The sequence below is a fragment of the Choristoneura fumiferana genome, chromosome 16 (assembly GCF_025370935.1).
Source record: "Choristoneura fumiferana chromosome 16, NRCan_CFum_1, whole genome shotgun sequence".
In the NCBI taxonomy this organism is placed as follows: domain Eukaryota; kingdom Metazoa; phylum Arthropoda; class Insecta; order Lepidoptera; family Tortricidae; genus Choristoneura; species Choristoneura fumiferana.
The window spans coordinates 18302474-18322052 of record NC_133487.1 but is presented as its reverse complement, the minus strand read 5'-3'; the positions used below and the strand labels follow the sequence as shown (position 1 = coordinate 18322052).

The 19579-nt window shown below is 40.4% G+C and overlaps 1 protein-coding gene across 1 annotated transcript in view; it reads left to right on the top strand.

The window, feature by feature from the left end:
- Positions 1 to 14027, top strand: part of gogo (thrombospondin-1 like protein golden goal) — a 533136-nt gene extending 519109 nt beyond the window's left edge. The window contains exons 12-20 of the mRNA XM_074099288.1: positions 54 to 194; positions 2893 to 3031; positions 5004 to 5210; positions 7207 to 7372; positions 9174 to 9369; positions 9876 to 10049; positions 10537 to 10702; positions 11597 to 11712; positions 12072 to 14027. Of these exons, the coding sequence (XP_073955389.1) occupies positions 54 to 194; positions 2893 to 3031; positions 5004 to 5210; positions 7207 to 7372; positions 9174 to 9369; positions 9876 to 10049; positions 10537 to 10702; positions 11597 to 11712; positions 12072 to 12578 (1812 nt within the window). The 3' untranslated portion in view covers positions 12579 to 14027. The remainder of the gene's footprint in view (positions 1 to 53; positions 195 to 2892; positions 3032 to 5003; positions 5211 to 7206; positions 7373 to 9173; positions 9370 to 9875; positions 10050 to 10536; positions 10703 to 11596; positions 11713 to 12071) is intronic.
- Positions 14028 to 19579: the final 5552 nt, after the last annotated feature.

Sequence of the window (19579 nt, the reverse complement as noted above, 5' to 3'; positions counted from 1 at the left end):
CTAACTTAAAACTGAAGGATGTTTTGTAGTCTATTCTGTTTGTTTTGTCTCAGGCGGAAGAAGGCTTGGTGGTCCGGTTACGGTTCGAGGCGGTGCGGCTGCCGTGTGCCGGACAGGCGCTTAGAGCTCGTGACGGCGACTCCTTGGGAGCGCCCCTCCTGGCGTCCTGGGATGGACCCGACAGTTCTGCCTTGGTAAGATGAGCTTCATTTGACCCTTGCTTTTTATAGAAACTAGCTGTTGCCCGCGTCTCTGTCCGCATAGAAGTATGAAAAACAGTTTACGTCCTACCTATTCTGACATACCGAATATACACAAAAGAAGTCGTAATAACCTAAGCAACAAAAGGTTGGTACCGTATTATGCCCATTCACTCTAGTTTTGAAGTCGGCCAGATTGTAGCGATCACAGAACACAAACGCAGGCAGAGCATTACACACCGCAGTTGGACTCTTACCCTAATTTTTAACCGACTTCAAAAAAAGGAGGAGGTTATCTATTCGGTTTTTTTATGTTTGTTACCTCAGAACTCCGTCATTTATGAACCAATTTGATTTTTTTTGCGTTCGTCTAGGAATGCTTTCAATTACGTCCCATAAGCACCAAATTAGGATCTGATGTTTGGATCCTAAGGAAATCGAGGGAACTCTTCTAATGTTGTAGGGACACCTATGGTAATTTTGATATATTTAGTAGTAACTCGTGCATTTGCTCTTAAAAATCATCATTTGGTGAAGTGGAACTGATGATTAAGACCACAGTTGACCATCGGAGTTACTACTCAATAACTAGTATTTCACGGGTTCAATTTCAATTGCTTTAACACAGTTGCTAAGCAATTTATGCTCCTCATAATGCATATGGTGAAATGAAATGGCTGGTGAAGCACCAGTACTCCTCAATAAAGACAGTCTCTGCATCGGAAAAAGCAATCTTTTGTAAAAGGTGACGAGCAGTTGACATGAAACTATTGTATCTTAGATTATTTACACTAAAAAGGGTGAAAAAAAAATTTAACCGACTACAAAATACCATGAAAATAATTTTCTACCAGTCTGAAGTCGGTCGGTGCCTCAGCACGAGTCAGCAGGAGTAGACCTATAGTCATCTACCTCACCTACGCACTTTATATTGGGCTTCAATCACTCCTGCTGGCTCGTGCTGAGGCACCGACCGACTTCAGACTGGTAGAAAATTATTTTCATGGTTTTTTGTAGTCGGTTCAATTTTTTTATATAAAACTTTTTTCTTATACCTACTTTTCTACTGAATCGAATTTTGAGTCTATCAATGAATCTTAAACTTACTAAAATTAATAAAAACGTAAACAAGAAAATACATAAAAACGTAATGATTGTTTTAAAATTACATGACTTGCTCCTAACTATTACACCAACCGAATGTGGCGAAAAACGTCGAGATTATTATTGGTATCCGTTTCATTCATTAGGCATGATAATTCCCGGGTGGTGTAATTAATATTTAGCGCTATGTTATTTTGCTCAGAGAATTAGTTCGTTGAAGTGGCGTTGGGCTGGCCACGTCTGTCGCAGGACCGATGAACGGTGGAGCAGACGAGTCCTCGAATGGAGACCACGGACGGGAAAACGTAGTGTAGGGCGTCCGAGGCACGGTGGACGGATGACCTTAAGAGGATCGCTGGCGGCGGATGGATGCGAGGGGCTGAAGACAGAGTGTTGTGGCGCGCCATGGAAGAGGCCTATGTCCAGCAGTGGACTGCTGTAGGCTGATGATGATGATGTTATTTTAAAGAAACATAGGAAACTTGTGTAATATCTATGTAGGGAAGTTGCAAATCTCTCTACGAGTTTAAATGACATAGTAAATCTGTTCAACATATCTCGTTGAGTTTCTTGCCGGCTTCTTCTTAACAGTGGTTTTCTCGAACCGGTGGGAGATTTTTTGTCATTCATAAGTGCTTGTTATGGCCTAAATTGAATAAAGATTTTTGACTTTGTATTGTTTCTGACATTGTATAAAAGGCGTTTTCATCCGAACTCTCGTTGATCTTGTTTTATGTACGTAACAATATTCCGGTTGATTGCGCCAGTGGGTTCAACTCAACATGATGCTTGCTCACTGACTTTTGTAGTATGACTGAGCAAAAAATATGATGTTTTGCATTTTATTTTCCAGGAGGATCCTATATATTATTAAGCTGGATGTATTTAATTTTTACAGAAACTTAATTTACGATTACTTTGTGCTACAGCAATAAATTGAGTTATTACTGCCCTTCATACCTAGGTAGATTTATTTTATAACAAGTCTAACAAAACCTAAAATAAACGGAACGATGTTCTTGTAAGAAACTAAGGGGCTGTCTCACCATCCATTGATTAGCGTTAACCGACGGTTAAATGTGATGCCGTCTCCGTCTATTCAAACAAAACAAATAGAGACGGCATCACACCTAACCGCCAGTTAACACTAATCAATGGATGGTGAAACAGCCCCTTAATCTGCTAACTTCAATAGAATCAGAAAGTCGTCGTCGTCAACCTTATGGCAAACCATCTACGTCTTATTATTGAATATTTTTTTTAGTTTTCGTTTTTTTTTAATTATTAGTTCTAGTAAAGTTGGCCTAAATTAAATAAAAAAAGCTGTAGATCCTTTCTAATAGTATAAATGTGAGAGTAACTCTTGTCTGTGCTGTCTTTTACCTTTTCACGCTTCAACCGCTGAACCGATTATGAAATTCGGTATGGAGATGGAGTCTAATGGTGTCCCGAGAAGTAGTTGGACGCACAAAGAGTCGCGGGCAACAGCTAGTAGAAATAAAAATAATATTTTTTTTAACCAGTCGAAAAATTCTATTCATCAGTGTTTTTTATTTATTAAACTTTTTTTTGCTTTCTTATTTCCTAGATAGGAGACGTGGAGACAACCACGGATGGCACGGGCGCCGTTGAAATCGCCGGCGGCCGCCACATCCTGGTGGAGTTGAGATCCGGAGACACCAGCGACCGCTGCGCAGGCGGCTTCCTAGCGCACGCCTCACAAATAGGTAACGAACTAAAAACATACGTATAACATAATATATCCTTGCAAAATAACAGCTTTCTAGCACTGTTAGGGGCTGTTTCACCATCCATTGATTAGTGTTAACTGACGGCTAAATGTGATGCCGTCTCTATTTGTTTTGTTCGAATAGACGGAGACGGCATCACATTTAACTGTCAGTTAACACTAATCAATGGATGGTGAAACAGCCCCTTAGTCTCTGAGCAAAGCCGCGGACAAACGGACATATAAACATGGTGAAACTTTAAGGTTTCCGTTTTTGCCATTTTGGCTACGGAACCCTAAAAAGTAAGTTGCTATTATAATACACCTTCTTAAGCAAATCCAGCTAACAGCAAATGCTCTACGACACACGACGTATACTTACTTTATTAATTGAATGAATCAGGCGTTACTTTGCTCACCCGCCAGGCCGCAAATTTGCTTTGCTCGCGGGTCAGCAAAGTAATTGTTTTTAGTTCCTACGACGTACTTTCAAGGTGATAACACTCTTTTCTCAAAAATGTCCGTAAAAGTTGACAGCGAAAAATTAAAAAGTAAAAAAGATTGCAGGCGGGCTAGCTCGACAATAATAAATTAGCGCGCCTGCAATCAGTCACAATTTTTTTTTAAAGTTAAAAAGGCCATGGAAATGTTGGCACAAGTCGTATACAGCCAAGTCTAATGTCCGGTATCAGAAATTTTGTTGAAACAGCTTGTGGTGTTTTCGGCGGAAAAATACACCTGCTGTTTTTTTTTAATGAAAAAAGGCGGGAAAGCAGGAAAAGTTTTATTGGAATAAAATTAAATGTCATAACATATTTTGTTGAGAAAAGGTTTACTTATTCTATTTTAGTTTTTTTCCTTCGCCATTATTGAGAAAAGCTTTATATTAGTCTCGGCTGGCAATTACTGACTTCGTATTAGTTAAACGGACTCGCAAGCTCGTCCGTTTAATTCTCATACTCAGCCAGCAATTGCCTACTTCCAGGCCACGACAATAATCCACTATTGTACTTCTCACTAATTTCTTGTTGGCTATAAATAATAAAGATAAGATTGTTAAGGTAGATACTTAGATACTTCATTTAACATCCCTAAGTACTACTTAAATTATATGTAACGAACCGTACTTAATGCCACATTGACCTAGTACATGCCCGGTATTCACGGATCCCCGGTCCATACAATAAGGCATTTAACCGAATCAAATAAGGCTCGTTACACTCATCCAATTTTGCGGGTCGATCGAATCAGGGCGAGGTGAGACCGATACTGGCTACCCGTCAACAACTAATGGGCAAGTAGAAAGGAACTTTACAGTCTTCAAAAACCGGTCAAGAGCGTGTCGGACATGCCCGAGATAGGGCCCGGGCACACTTAGCGTCTTTCGAGCGTCGTCGTCTAGTAAAAAGTTGCGGCGCCGCGAAGCCAGTGGCGTCTTTCGAACGTCAGCGTCTCGGTAACGCTCGCGCTGCGTCAACGCGGCGTCAATAGACACGTCGAAAAAAATGGATTTCGAGTTGCTCGACAGTTTCGGGCTTTTCAGCTTTTCAGGCGAGGAAGACGAGGAAACATTTAAATGAGTTAACAAAAACAATTGTTCACTCACTACGTAAATTTAATTTTTCATGCATTTACTATATAATTATATTTTTTAGTTTAGTGATTTGATTGTTTTTAGTTTTATATAAATAAAAATGTATTAAAAAAATATAAAGAAACTTTTTTGTAGCTGTTGACACCTAACTAATTACCTTGGTCTTAGACGAAGATTTTATTTTATGCACTAGTGCATAAAAAGTCATTTTATGTCGCCTAGATCCAGCATAAACACCAACTTTAGGAGCATGAGAAGTGAAAAATCTATTTTCAAAAGCGCAACTTACCTACTCGTATTGTGTTTAGCTTAATGTGTTTGCAAAATTGATACCTATTCCCAAACAAATACTGTACCTTTTTGCTTTTACCTCTAGAACCAATCCGCAACGTGTCAGCAGCCTGGGCGTCAGTTAGCGCCAGTGCGGGCGCTTGGATGCGCGCGGGGGGCGGCGCGCGGGCGGCGGCACTCGCGCTGGCCGCGGCAGCCGCGCTGGCAGCGTTGGGGCTAGCGCTGCATTCTGCTCGCCGCACGCAGAACTACCGGCGAGCGGCTGACAAGGAGTCCCTCACTGACAGCGATGGTAAGACAACTGATTGTTCAGTATATTGGGTGTTAGATTACTCGCGCTAGTGAGCGCTAGTACGGGCGGCAGCGCTTAAGATGGCCGCGGCAGTAGTGTTGGTAGCGCTGATGCTAGCGCTGCATTCTGCTCGCCGCACGCAGAACTACCGTCGAGCGGCTGACAAGGAGTCCCTCACTGACAGCGATGGTAAGACAACTGATTGTTCAGTATATTGGGTGTTAGATCACGTGTGAGCTTGCTCGCTAGTGAGCGCTAGTGCGGGCGGCAGCGCTTAAGATGGCCGCGGCAGTAGTGTTGGTAGCGCTGAGGCTAGCGCTGCATTCTGATTGCCGCACGCAGAACTACCGTCGTGCGGCTGACAAGGAGTCCCTCACTGACAGTGATGGTAAGACAACTGATTGTTCAGTATATTGGGTGTTAGATCCACGTGTCGCTTGCACGCCAGTGAGCGCTAGTGCGGGCGGCAGCGCTTAAGATGGCCGCGGCAGTAGTGTTGGTAGCGCTGATGCTAGCGCTGCATTCTGCTCGCCGCACGCAGAACTACCGGCGAGCGGCTGACAAGGAGTCCCTCACTGACAGCGATGGTAAGACAACTGATTGTTCAGTATATTGGGTGTTAGATCACGTGTCGCTTGCTCGCTAGTGAGCGCTAGTGCGGGCGGCAGCGCTTAAGATGGCCGCGGCAGTAGTGTTGGTAGCGCTGATGCTAGCGCTGCATTCTGCTCGCCGCACGCAGAACTACCGGCGAGCGGCTGACAAGGAGTCCCTCACTGACAGTGATGGTAAGACAACTGATTGTTCAGTATATTGGGTGTTAGATTACGTGTCAGATTGCTCGCTAGTGAGCGCTAGTGCGGGCGGCAGCGCTTAAGATGGCCGCGGCAGTAGTGTTGGTAGCGCTGATGCTAGCGCTGTATTCTGCTCGCCGCACGCAGAACTACCGTCGAGCGGCTGACAAGGAGTCCCTCACTGACAGTGATGGTAAGACAACTGATTGTTCAGTATATTGGGTGTTAGATCACGTGTGAGCTTGCTCGCTAGTGAGCGCTAGTACGGGCGGCAGCGCTTAAGATGGCCGCGGCAGTAGTGTTGGTAGCGCTGAGGCTAGCGCTGCATTCTGCTCGCCGCACGCAGAACTACCGTCGAGCGGCTGACAAGGAGTCCCTCACTGACAGTGATGGTAAGACAACTGATTGTTCAGTATATTGGGTGTTAGATCACGTGTCAGCTTGCTCGCTAGTGAGCGCTAGTGCGGGCGGCAGCGCTTAAGATGGCCGCGGCAGTAGTGTTGGTAGCGCTGATGCTAGCGCTGCATTCTGCTCGCCGCACGCAGAACTACCGTCGAGCGGCTGACAAGGAGTCCCTCACTGACAGCGATGGTAAAACAACTGATTGCTTAGCATCTTGGGTGTTAGATCACGTGTCAGCTTGCTCGCTAGTGAGCGCTAGTGCGGGCGGCGGCGCTTACGGTTTCCGCCGCAGGAGTGCTGGCAGCGCTGGACTTAGCGCCGCATTCTGCTTGCCGCGCGCAGAACTACCGTTGAGCAGCTGACAAGGAGTCCCTCACTGACAGCGATGGTAAACTGACTGCTCAGCATCTTGGGTGTTAGATCACGTGTCAGTAGCTTGCACGCCAGTGAGCGCTAGTGTAGACGCTCGTGGTGGATGTTATTATCTTGGATGTTAAACCATGCATGAGCTGTGTGAGCGTGTGTAGTAACGTGACGTGTAAGAAAATTTTATTAAATACTTAGCAATCCACATTACGACTAAAAAGGCTGGAGAAACGTGATTTGCGTGAATGTCTGGGATATTAGCATCACAAGGCTGGAGTCGCTAATCAAAACTGGTAGTACGATGGTGAAACGAAGATGATGTTTAGTAATTCTGTTAAAAGATGTATCCTGTAAAGAATAGGGAATTCTGTCGTAAACCCTTCTGACTTACAGAGCACTAGATCGTTGCTTCTATGTCCTTATTTTCTTCTCCTCAGCCTGCTCAGCGTCTCTGGAGCTCGGAGCTACCTCCGGCTCTCGCAGCACCCTGCTGTCCGAGGTTGTGGGAGGGGGAGTATTACTCCGTCGACTCCTGCCCTCAGGGAAAACAAAGCACACCAGACTGAGGGACTCGGATCGGGCGTCGGAGAACGTGGAACAGAGGTAAAGTATACAAAAAATATATGAATCTGTAAAACGACTTTTATTTATTTGCTGAGTTTGATAGAGAAGTCACATCTATGAACAAAATTACACAATTTTAATAGAAGGTTCGTATCTAAATAAAACCTGCGGCTCAAAAAATATGGTTCTTGTCGGATGTCGGCATTTTAATCAGATGTGTCCAGTGGCAGAACATTTTATATGAAGGTATTCGCACTTGCCCGACACGATTTTTCTATAGAAATGACTGGAATCCGACACGAAACGGATCCGGCAGCCGACAAGTGGGAAGTAGCTCTAAATAAAAATAATAAATATCGATAAGTACATTTTTTTTTTAGAGAGTTTTAGTAACTTGACAAGTTACGAACTCTCCTGAGTTCACTGGGGAATATGTTTGGAAACAAAAATTACGTCAAATAAAGCACAAAACTGTAAACTTTCTCGTTCTTTTTTATTTCTCACATTCAGATTAGACGTTTGTGATTTCTTAAGTTACAATTTTATTAATGATTGATGACGACCTGGGCCCGATTGCATAACAAAGTACAAGTAAGTATTTGCTAGTATTAACCTGTAATTTATTATGCAATTGGGCCCAGACAGTCTATTTAGTGGTTAGAGACAACTATGGGTAGAGTCATTCACGATGACGCGTGCCGTGGTTCTTATTACAATGTCATTAATGTCTAATTTTGACAAAACACGCGTCTTCGTTTCGTGGATGGCACTAGGTATACCTACTAATCTACTGATAACTATGAAGCTAGAGTTGCTGCTTCATTGTGATGTTAACGTTCACACACATTCTGTCACTTTGAATCGTTTTTTGACTGATGTTTTATCAAAAATCGGTACAGTCACCAGCATTAATATCTGCCACAGCGGAGCATGTAAAAATATATGACACGTCCTTCCGGCCCTAGAAATAGAGTCGTATCAGATATTTATGCACGCTTGTTGTGTCAGATATTGGTGCTGGCGACTGTACCCAGCCACTTTTAAAAAGAGCTCCTTAAACTAAAATAAGGTCATCCCACTTGTTAAGCGAAATTTCTTTTTTAATTAGAAAGGAAAACAAGATTCCCTTTCAAAAGAATAATGAACTCTCGAAGAGGGTCGCGAGTTAATTAGTGTTCGTTAATGTCTGTACAATTGCTGAGTACTATTGTTTGAACACGTCTCGCTTACTGGCTTTCGAGGGGCTGATTATTTTTCAACCCCTAGCAAAAATTGACTGAGGTAAGAGAGGGGTGTCACTCATATCGTATCATTGGTTCTGTTTTAGCCAACGATTTATTTTTTGGTTGTTTTTATGGCAAAACTTTATGGCAGAAATGAATTTGAAAGCCTCAGGGAAAAGGTTAGTTAACTTTGAAACGTCAGGGGTTTTATTATATTTCACTTGAAATAATTAAGAAATTAATAGATACAAATGAAAAAAACATTGCTTGTTTCAAAAAAGTACCAACCATACATTATACCATTACTACTTTATTTCATATTTAGTTACAGATATCTTCATGTTTTATATAATTATTGTATGTTGTATATTATTATATTTAAGAAATTAAGGGTTTACATATGCATTTATATTTATTCAAATGTTTTGCTCTATTTGTCGATCCTTATTTGATTGCTCTTTTCGACCACTCAAAGGTTGACTGGCAGAGATCCCTTCAAGGATAAATACGCCTTTGTACTTAACACTTTATTGTTTGTAACCTTTTTGTATAAGAAGGAGAGAAATTGAGAAAATGAGAAAATTACGTAATCAATTATTAACCCCTTTGTCTCCAAGGATGGAAGAGGACGAGCCAACAGACGCTGAAGTGGAACAAGACAATGCTAGTGAAGCTAGTGATGCTAGCGCTGGTAGCGCGGCTAGCCAAGCTACAATCACACCAGAGTCCGCCGCTAGCGCGCCTGCCGGACAGTCTAGCATCAACCAATCTCCCATGAGGCGCTCCCATACTGTCTCTGAAGCATCTGCACAGGTATTTTTAACTCCCCTTTAATTAGGTCGACCTGTATCTAAAATAGTCATAACTTTTAACTGCGAATCTACCCCCCCCCCCCTACCCTTTTAATTTTGTTTCATTGCGGCCAAAGAAGCTGTTGGTAGTGCTCATAGGGAAACCTAACCTTAACTTTAAATAATGTTTCTCGTATTCAAATTATCAAAATAGTTAACACGTTTGAAGATACAAGCATCTTTGTCCTCGTGGGAGAATGCGAAACAAGTTGTCTGTGTGGGAATTTTGTAAAATTCTTTTATGTGCCTCTATGATACGATAATTTGCCAAATTTAAATTTTCTAGCTCCAGTTGTTGAAGCTGTGGATTGTCAGGCAGTCAGTTAAATAGTCACCTGTACTAAAGAGAGAGAACAAGACATTGAGAAGAAAACTGACCATATTTTACTCATAGATAGTTACGTTAATAAATAAAAGCGACAAACACACACTTAGCTTAACTTACTTAATTCTTACTGTATCTTGAAGGTCACATCCCCGCCTCAGCAGTCGTCGAGCGAGACGGCAACAGCTGAAATGAACACCAGTGCAACGAGTGTGAGCGAGAGGGACTCCTGCAGCGAGAAAGACAAAGATAGCTTGTGGGAAAAGGACAGAAGCGCCAGCAGGGCCTCATCTTCATCTGCTGCAACTCTTACTAATGTTAGTTTATATCAAAACTAGTTTTTATCAAACATCATACTATGGTGGTTGAATTACAGTTCGTGGATTTTTGTAAATTTTCCATGGAAATTCTCAAAAATTACACCGAATTATTCATGTTACAACACCCTCCAAAATTTCATCTCCCTATCTTTAGTGGTTAAGATTATGTACAGGATTTTGTATGGACATCCGTACAGTCGAGTTCGTAAACTTATGAGCGAAAATTTGATCAAAAATAAATGAACACGCTTCTGATCAAACTCAGTTAACAATAGTAATGTGTTCGCATATTATTATCTGTCATAAAAAAAAACACCAAACATCTGCACCTACCACTACCAATGTTCGAAATTATGATATTTAAATGAATTTTCTTATGTCTTAAGCGTACAAACATATTATGGTGTAATTTGCGAAGATGTTTGAAGGTCTCTTTAACTTTTTTTCGCTCGCAGATTTTTTGCTCAAGGCACTTTTTTTCCAGGGCTGGTACTCCCCTGCGTTGAGTGGAGTCTCCGCAGCCAGAATCCGTGACAACCCTAAACACACCAAAGAGAACTGCAACCGACGCCTGCTGCGGTCAGACCTGAGTCTGACCTCTCATCCTGAAATGGAAATCGACTACTATGATTATGAAGTCAACAACGCTGGTAAGTGAAGGTAGAACATCTCAAGGAGCATCTCAATCACCAGTAAAATAAAACCTATTAAGTACTTTATTTTCGTACCACCTTTAATTTTCTTATTTATTTTATTAACTGCTGCCTTATTCAATTCTCCTTTAGAGCGTTTTTATTTGCTGAGCTGGCAACGTTGCGTTTTTGTTAGTTTTTCTCGATTATTCCATAAAAAATGAATGAAAATTAAAAATGTGGTCTGATAGAACTGTTCTTAATATATAAATTAATGTGTCTACTCCAATAATTATTCGTTATAGACTTTTATTTTCTTTAAAAACCGGTCATAAACATTAATTCGTTTTTAAGGAATATAAAAGTCTATCACGAATAATTATTGAAGTAGACACATTAACTTAGAAGACTTCTATCAGACCACATTTTTAATTTTCATTCAATTTTTATGGAATAATAGAGAAAAACTATCAAAAGTGCAACGTTGCCAGCTCAGCAGGTATAAACGCTCTTAAACAAACCCATAACTCATCAATCATCATCCATCATCAAATGTAAGACGTCCACTGCTAGACATAGGTCTTCCCAAAAAATGCCTCAATGATCCCGCACCATCTACATCGATCGGACTCCTCCGATCTTAACCAGCTCATCAGTCAATAACATTCTGTACGATATTATTGCATGGGCCATGTAGCCAGAAATAGGTTATTTTTTCATCCACATCTTTCCTGCCAACTGCCTGATATCACCTAACCATTTCGTTAATGGTTTACCTAATGAACTTCAACCTCATTTTAACCACTACCTACTCTGAAATTGCCTTTGACCATCGGCGATAGTTCCATCTTATTCTTTCTCCACTGTCCATCTTTCATAACAAAATGTATTAAACTATCCATTATATTGCAGGATCAGTTCCTGGATCATACCTCGGAATGGATCCAGCTTTTTTGGTATGGATCCCTCCAATAGAAGAAGGAGACATCATCAAGGAGATAGACGAAAGCAATATGCCTGTTTATGAGGTAAATTGATTAAACTGGTTGTATCAAAACCAATTATGTTGACAAAATTGGAATTTTTAAGGAAATACATTAAGGATTAAATACACATTAAGTATGTGTAGTCGTTCCTTGATTTCTGAAGTTCAATTCCTTCTCGTAGTACTGGTGAAACAAGTTGTTGTTACTACGAGGATTAAGAGAAGCATCGTAATAATTTTCCTCGTTAGGCAATGTGGTGTCACTATAACATTTTCTGTGTGATTATGTAGTCGATGATAAAGCAGCTTCCACGTGTAGCACCTCCTAAACATCTATTCTATTGAATTACCAATCGTTCAGTTTTGTATTTATAAATTTATAAACTATGCTCGTTGTTACAGGAAATACTTCCAAAACAACTTCGTCCGGACCCGGGCAGTAACACAGAGTCCCCAGAAGACCGTCCTATGTCTAGCACGCTAAAAAGAAACGCAGACAACCGATCCACTAAATCTATTGATTCCATCAAATCATCGCGGAAAAACAACGATCGAACCAACATCATCCACCCCCTAAACTTCAGTATAACAGACTTACAGAGCTCTCCTAAATTTACAAAAAGAAACAGAAAGAAGAAATCGGATGTAGTGATACCGATGAAAGAACTTACTTTGACAAGATCTCCTGTCAAAGTACACAGGAGAGAGAAAAATGATAATGACAACACGTTAAAGAGAGTTAATGACATTGCTAGAGAAACAACAGATTGTGACACTTTAAAAGGTAATATAAGTCTTAACGATATTAAGTTTGCTGACGAAATGTCTGATTCGTCAAACGAAATCAAATTTGCTGACGATTCGCCGGATAGTAATAGATTAGTTGATAAATTCGATGTTAAAGCCTAAGCTGATTGTTGAGGTTTAAATGAAACTAAAGTTTCAATAACAACTCCGTAGAAACCAACAATGTTTAACATCATGAATATCATGATCGATATTAAAGTAGAATTTTAGTTTCCCTTTTTAAAATAGATTCCAAAGATTGCCCGTTAGTTAACGTAAGGACCAATGAATAAAGAAATCAGGCACGACATATAATAATCTCTCATATCATCAAATCATAATTAATGTAGCGTGATATATATTTTTCAAAGATTCACTAGGTACTTGTAGTTCACGAAGTATGGATATAGATTTAGTCAAAATTCAGTGGAGATATTAGTTTGTTCAAAAACTAACTGCTTCGCGATTGCGACTGCAATTTTATTACTTTGCTAACTCTGTATTTAACAAATCAATTTTTATTTTTTATAGCATTGCATTCTCTGCTTAAGCTTTAGTTTCCTTTGTCATTTTGGGAACTTATTTGTTTTCTTCTTCATTACCAACACTTCTATCTCCACTGAAGATCACGTAGCATTTTATAATCGTCAACTTCATTAAATACTAGGCTTATATTAAACTTTCCTGTCTCACATTGTCTTCTATACTGGATCTCTGGATCTGATTGAGCTGAGGCTGAGGAAGTGGAGGGTGTCCCGCACAGTCATCGCCCTTGCCCAACACAAGTGTAGGACTTGCAAGTCTTTTTGTTACTTAAGGTTTATTGGAGCTTAGCACGGACTGTACTTAACATTTGAATTTGAAATTTTAAAAGAAATCGTATTTTTAAGTGTGCTTTGAAGTCTGAGGCCGCGAAGTGGACACTAGCTTGGAAACAGAACAAGTTTGTCGCTGTACACACATCTTGGTATCCGTTGGCGTTCAGTTTGTGGCTGAACGAGCAATGTTGAATGTGCTTGGTTTTACAAAAGAAATCAACATAACTTTTGTGGATCAAATATTTAGTAAAGATTTTGAGAAAGCGTCGAATGCTTGTAAAGAATGACTTATTGATCGAAGGATGGTGATCTCAATAAAAAATGGAAATAAATGCCGTGGATCAGTTTGTATATCAATCCAGTATATAGGTTATATGCCAGCGCTCACTTCATTGTAAATATTCATCTGTATGTCCGTAATATTGTCGATACTAATAATTTATTTTAATGGAAGACTGACAATTTTGGGCAGTGCAATAACTGAATTGTGTTCTTGCATTTAATTTAATGCATTTAGAGAATCATTAAATAATGTGGCAAAAACATTGTGATCTTTTTCAATGTATCTAGTCATTTTGTGTCAACTAAAAGCTTGTATTTAATTTATTTCAAAAAATATACGATTGTTTTGTATTTATATTTATTTTAAACTTGATGTGGAATAGAGTAATGTTATTTTGATGTAAAACTGTTTACTTAGCGTTATGTCTAGCGTAAGTAAAGTCAAAAATTGTTTCATAGTTTGTTTTATTTTGTGAGAATAATAAACGTTTTTATTTTATATTTGAAATTGTTGTTTTTCTGGTTAAGAAACCTGAATGAATTATTTATCGATTTTATTTTCAAGTAGGTATGTGTATTGTAATAAGGATGTTACATTAATAAAAGTCACAAACCTGCGAAGTAATTCAATAAAGTGTGTGAAACCAAAATGAATTGAAAGGTTTTTGCCACATATGATATTCTCCCTATATATTAGGTCCTGGGTCACGTCACGTGTCTACGGCATTGATCTCCTATATTGGACCGTGGTATGCAAGCTGATTGCCAAATTATCATATACCTATCGGTAGATTAAATTCCACAAGGTCGGTATGGTAGGTATGCTATTATTATTTTAGTACCTAACATAAACTTAAGTACGTATGACCACATTCACGTTTGATGGTAAACAACGTGGTGGTTAAAAATATCTCTAGTTGTGTCCTTTTCTCACACCTACCTACACGCTATTCATGAACCAATAGAAACACTTCATTTACCTATCCTTCGCTCAGCACAACTCTGATGAAAACAGCTGAGCGGAGCGAGGATAGGTAGGTAATGAAGCGTTTCTATTGGTCCATGAATACACGCAACACATCCTCGCACGTCTTTGGTAGAAACGGAGCCCAAGGCGACCTAAATTTTACTATTATTACACTTTTTGAAGATCCATCGCATACGTTTTTTTAGACTTCATTATGTCAGCCGAAAGACGTCCACTGGACATAGGCCTCCCCCAAGGCTCTCCACTCAGACCAGTGTTGTGCTTTCCGCATCCACTGCGATCCCGCGATCTTAACCAGGTCGTCGCTCCATCTTGTTGGAGGCCTACCGACAGCTCGTCTCCCGGTCTGCGGACGCCATTCGAGAACCTTCTGACCCCATGCGGCCATCAGTCCTGCGACCAACGTGCCTCACCCACTGCCACTTCAGTTTCGCAATTCTTCGGGCTATGTCTGTAACCTTTCTTCTGCGGATATCATCATTTCTGATTCTACCCCGCTGAGAAACCTCGACCATAGCCCTCTCCGTAGCCCTCTGAGTGACTTTGAGCTTCCTCGTGAGGCCCATCGTTAGCACCCACGTCTCAGGTCCGTTGTCGTCCTGGCAACAGACACAGTGTCAGCTATTTTAGACTTATTAAGACCTAAATACTATGAGCAGGTGGTTGCAGGTGAAAAACAAAATGGCGGCCGACGCTGACAGTGACCGATCGACGCCGGACACGGGTAGATTGAGTACGGAAGTGGACGAGCATGGTAATTTATGTGTATAGTCCATTGACAAGACGAAGTTACAGCGTGTATAGCGACGCTACAGTCGTTTCTAATGCAATCTAATGGTAAAGTAAGAGCATGTCTTATTAAATAACAGGGCCGAGCGACTGTGGATTAAAAATCAAAATCAGATCAATAATCGTTATGGTTACAGGAATATTCCAGAATTAAAATGAAAACTGAATATTAAACGATTGCTGGCATGCAAATATTTTGTAAATATACGTAGATAGATAGATCGATAAAAACGTTTATTTGGTACTGTAAACACACACAATCAAGATTAGATATTTTATAGGTACAAAACATCAGTCCAGACGTAAAAACAGCGTAAAAGTAAACATTACATATTGTTTGTGTGCGCTGCATTAGTGCAAAAGGGCCATGGCTCAGTGAAAGAGAACTTAATTACTAACGAACTCATGTATATAGAGTAAAAGGGTCGGTGCAACAGCCACGCATTGCAGATCTATGAAGATGGGGCAAAAAGTTGTTGGAGTGTTGTGGAGTGAAAACCACGAAAGGGGTTCAGAAATGTGGGGAGCAAGCCAGCAAGATGCGAGCGGCTAGATTTCAATATTAAATAAACATGCTACTGTTCGTGTTAACAAGATACGGCTGCGACCAGAGATGTCACGCCGACAAACACACAATTCCCATTTCTCTTAAAACAAAAACTTCCTAATAACAAAGTACTTACCAGCAACAAAAAGGACGCAGCCAAATCTAATTTGCTTTAGAAACAACACGTTAAGTAGCTGTGCCAACTTAGTCCGAGTCCAGTCAAGTTACTGGCCGTGTGCTTGTCCAGTAAAACACTCCAGTTGAGCTAACTCGGGTAATTAACTCCTTTAATTAGACCTAAATAACTTAGTCAGGTATCTTCTATAAGGATAGAGTTAAAACGTTGTATACCATGTTCCAGGTACCAGAAGCCGTGGTGGCCTAGTGGTTTGACCTATCGCCTCTCAAGCAGAGGGTCGTGGGTTAAACCCGGCTCGCACCTCTGACTTTTTCGAAATTCATGTGCGGAATTACATTTGAAATTTACAACGAGCTTTGCGGTGAAGGAAAACATCGTGAGGAACCTGCAAAACCTGCGAAGCAATTCAATGGTGCGTGTGAAGTTCCCAATCCGCACTGGGCCGCGTGGAACTATGGCCCAAGCCCTCTTGTTCTGAGAGGAGGCCTGTGCCAGCAGTGGACGTATATAGGCTGGGATGATGATGATGATACCATGTTCAGCGGTGGTAACAAATAATCAACCACAAAAAGTTCTTTTACGACCCAAAAAATCGACGTAGTGCGAGTTGTAGGTACTATAGGTAAACCACTTTAAGCGTGACCTGCAGCACAACCTTGTCTCCGTAAGCCATCATTGTTTTCAAGAAGGAAGCCACTGACGGTTATTGTTAAAAGGTTCTACTGCAGGTCGGGCTTACAGCGATTTACCTATATCTACATAAATAAGTAAAAAATAAAATAAAAATAAAAATATCACGGGACAATTCACACCAATTGACCTAGTCCCAAAGTAAGCTTAGCAAAGCAACAGATAAATATAATTATATAGATAGAAACATACTTAAATACATGGTAAACACCCAAGACCCGAGAACAAACAATCGTATTTTTCATACAAATATCTGCCCCGACACGGGAATCGAACCCGGGACCTCAAGCTTCGTAGTCAGGTTCTCTAACCACTAGGCCATCTGGTCGTCTACATGGTTTACTAATGTTTCGGCGAATAACGTTTGGCAACCTGTTTTATTTCGCAACTTTTCATTTCCCAACTGTTTAATATTTCTGAAACTCTAAATATTTCAGGATTTTTATAAAACTAATCTAACCTGACACGATGGCCCTGAAATAAATCCTGAAATATTTACAGTTTTAGAGTTTGCGAAATGAAAAGTTGCGAAATGAAACAGGTTGCCAAACGTTACGTTGCGAAAAGGCAGTACTCGATATCTACATATATATTAGATACACTAGCGTTTACCCGCGGCTTCGCACGCGTAAATCATTAGATACAGCACTTGAATTGAAATTCTGGGATTTTATTAAATTCTCGTGGACCTTCCCTTAAATTACATCAAGGTTATATTATAACAGACATGCCAAATTTCATGACTCTTGGATGTTATTTCGAGATTTTATCCCTATCACGTGGGAATATCGGGATAAAAAGTAGCCTATTATTTGCCCAGCAGTGGGACACAGTTATAGGCTAAATATAATAATAATAATAATAAAAGCGTCGTCGGTGTCGGGGGACCGCTAAGGTTAGCAGGAAACTAAAGTACATAATGTTGTATTTTTTAAAGTATTAACCTAAATGGTACCCCGGCACCTACGACGCTTAGATAAAAAAAATATTACTAGGTACTTTTACTAAATTAACTTAGGCTAATTTTGCGGGAAATCAGCATTATAGTCCCCGCGGCATAGGGGTAAACGAATTCTTCGCAGATGAAGTCGCGGGCAACAGCTAGGTAGTGCATAATATTTTTTTACTTTTTAGTTGTCTTTTTTGGCGGCGTTTTTTTCGGTCGTTTTTTAATTTTTACGTAGAACTAAAAATCAAGCAAATCAATCAAAACAAATCAATAAACCTAAAAAAATATAGTTATATAACAATCCATGAAAAATAAAAAGTACCTAGCAAGTGAACTATAATTTCCACTGTTGCTATTTAATTTCCTCTCAATCGAAGTGAAAAGCAGTGTAAAACTCGAGCATTAAACCCATTTTCCCCTCGACGTGTCTATCCACCCTCGCCGTACCGGCTCAGGTGGCTATATGAATGCTTCGGGTAAAATGACTTTATGCTCTTGTTGTACAATCTACTACTGCTACTGTTAGTTAGAAAATCTTTTTTTTGCAGTGAGTTCACGTGAAGCTGCGAAGAAACATGCAAAAAACATTCTTAACCTAATAAGTACAAGCGAACCAAAGTACAAATTCCTGAAGCGCCTCTTAGTTGAACGAGTAATAGCTAATTGAATTTCGGGGGCCGGAAGCGGAAACGGACGCAATCGGATAACACGCCGCCCTACCGGAATTCGGACACGAGTTATGGCCACTCGAACCCAACGGGGTCGAGAAAAAAAGGGGTTCTGTTCACATTTTCAGGGTGCCGTATCCACCAACGGGAACTATTACAGCAAACAAACAGCAAAAGTAACTTAAGGGGATCCCATGCTCCAATGACCTTCGATCTGAATTCCTTAGTTTTCTAATGATTTTTGTAGCTTACTATATAAACAACAACGGCTTTAAGCAATATAGTATCCCATATTTACATCAAAGTTTTCGATATATTTGGCATCAAAGTTGAACAATTTTAGGCCAAAAAACTGGTTTTCTGGCCATAACTTTTGTGTTAATTAGTTTCAAATGAAAACCCTCGACTAGTTTTTAGAGACGTCAAAGACAAACCCAAATATGTAGATTTCGTATATGTTTGATCTTTCACGTCAATAGAGATACGAAATAAGTGTTTTTTCAGACAAATTTAAAAAAAGTCATACAAAATGAAGAAAACATTTTTTTCAAAATCCGGTACACCAAAATGGAGATAAAAGATTGGAGAACCGATAGCCGTTTGACTTATAATTCTATCTGTTGTGCAAAAGTAGGAGATACGATTCAAAAACTTGTCATAATCGATGAAAACCTCGGGTAGCCCCTTAAGGTCTTTGTTGAGTGGGGCCCTGTTCAATCTTTTTTCACAATTCTTTTTTTTTCAGTGCTAACGTAACTCTCTCTCTCTCTCTCTCTCTCTCTCTCTCTACATCTATGCAACAAATGTGTGTTCATGCAACTCCTCCACCTCCACTCTGTAAGAACATTCACATTACATAAACCCAATTCTCACCACCACCACGGTACGCTGACGCGTTTCGAACTCAACCAGAGTTCATCATGAGAACAACCGTTTACCACGCTTCCCGCTGAACTCTGGTTGAACCGTACGGAACCCCGGACAAGTATGAATATGCGATAAAAAAGCAGTTTAATCAGGCAGCCGGACATGGCCGACGCAGTTAACCGGACGGCGACGCTGTAACGGGGATTAATGGCGCCGGACATAGAATGTCCGGAAGAGACATAGCGGTTTTATGTATACTTTTATTTCGTCCTAAAACAATAAAGAGGGTGAAATATAAAAATGTATTCCATCAGAAAATATTTGTTGTGAAATCAGTTGCCAAAACCCCTTTTCCGGGCCACCAAAGGGTTGTTCTGAGTTAGGAAT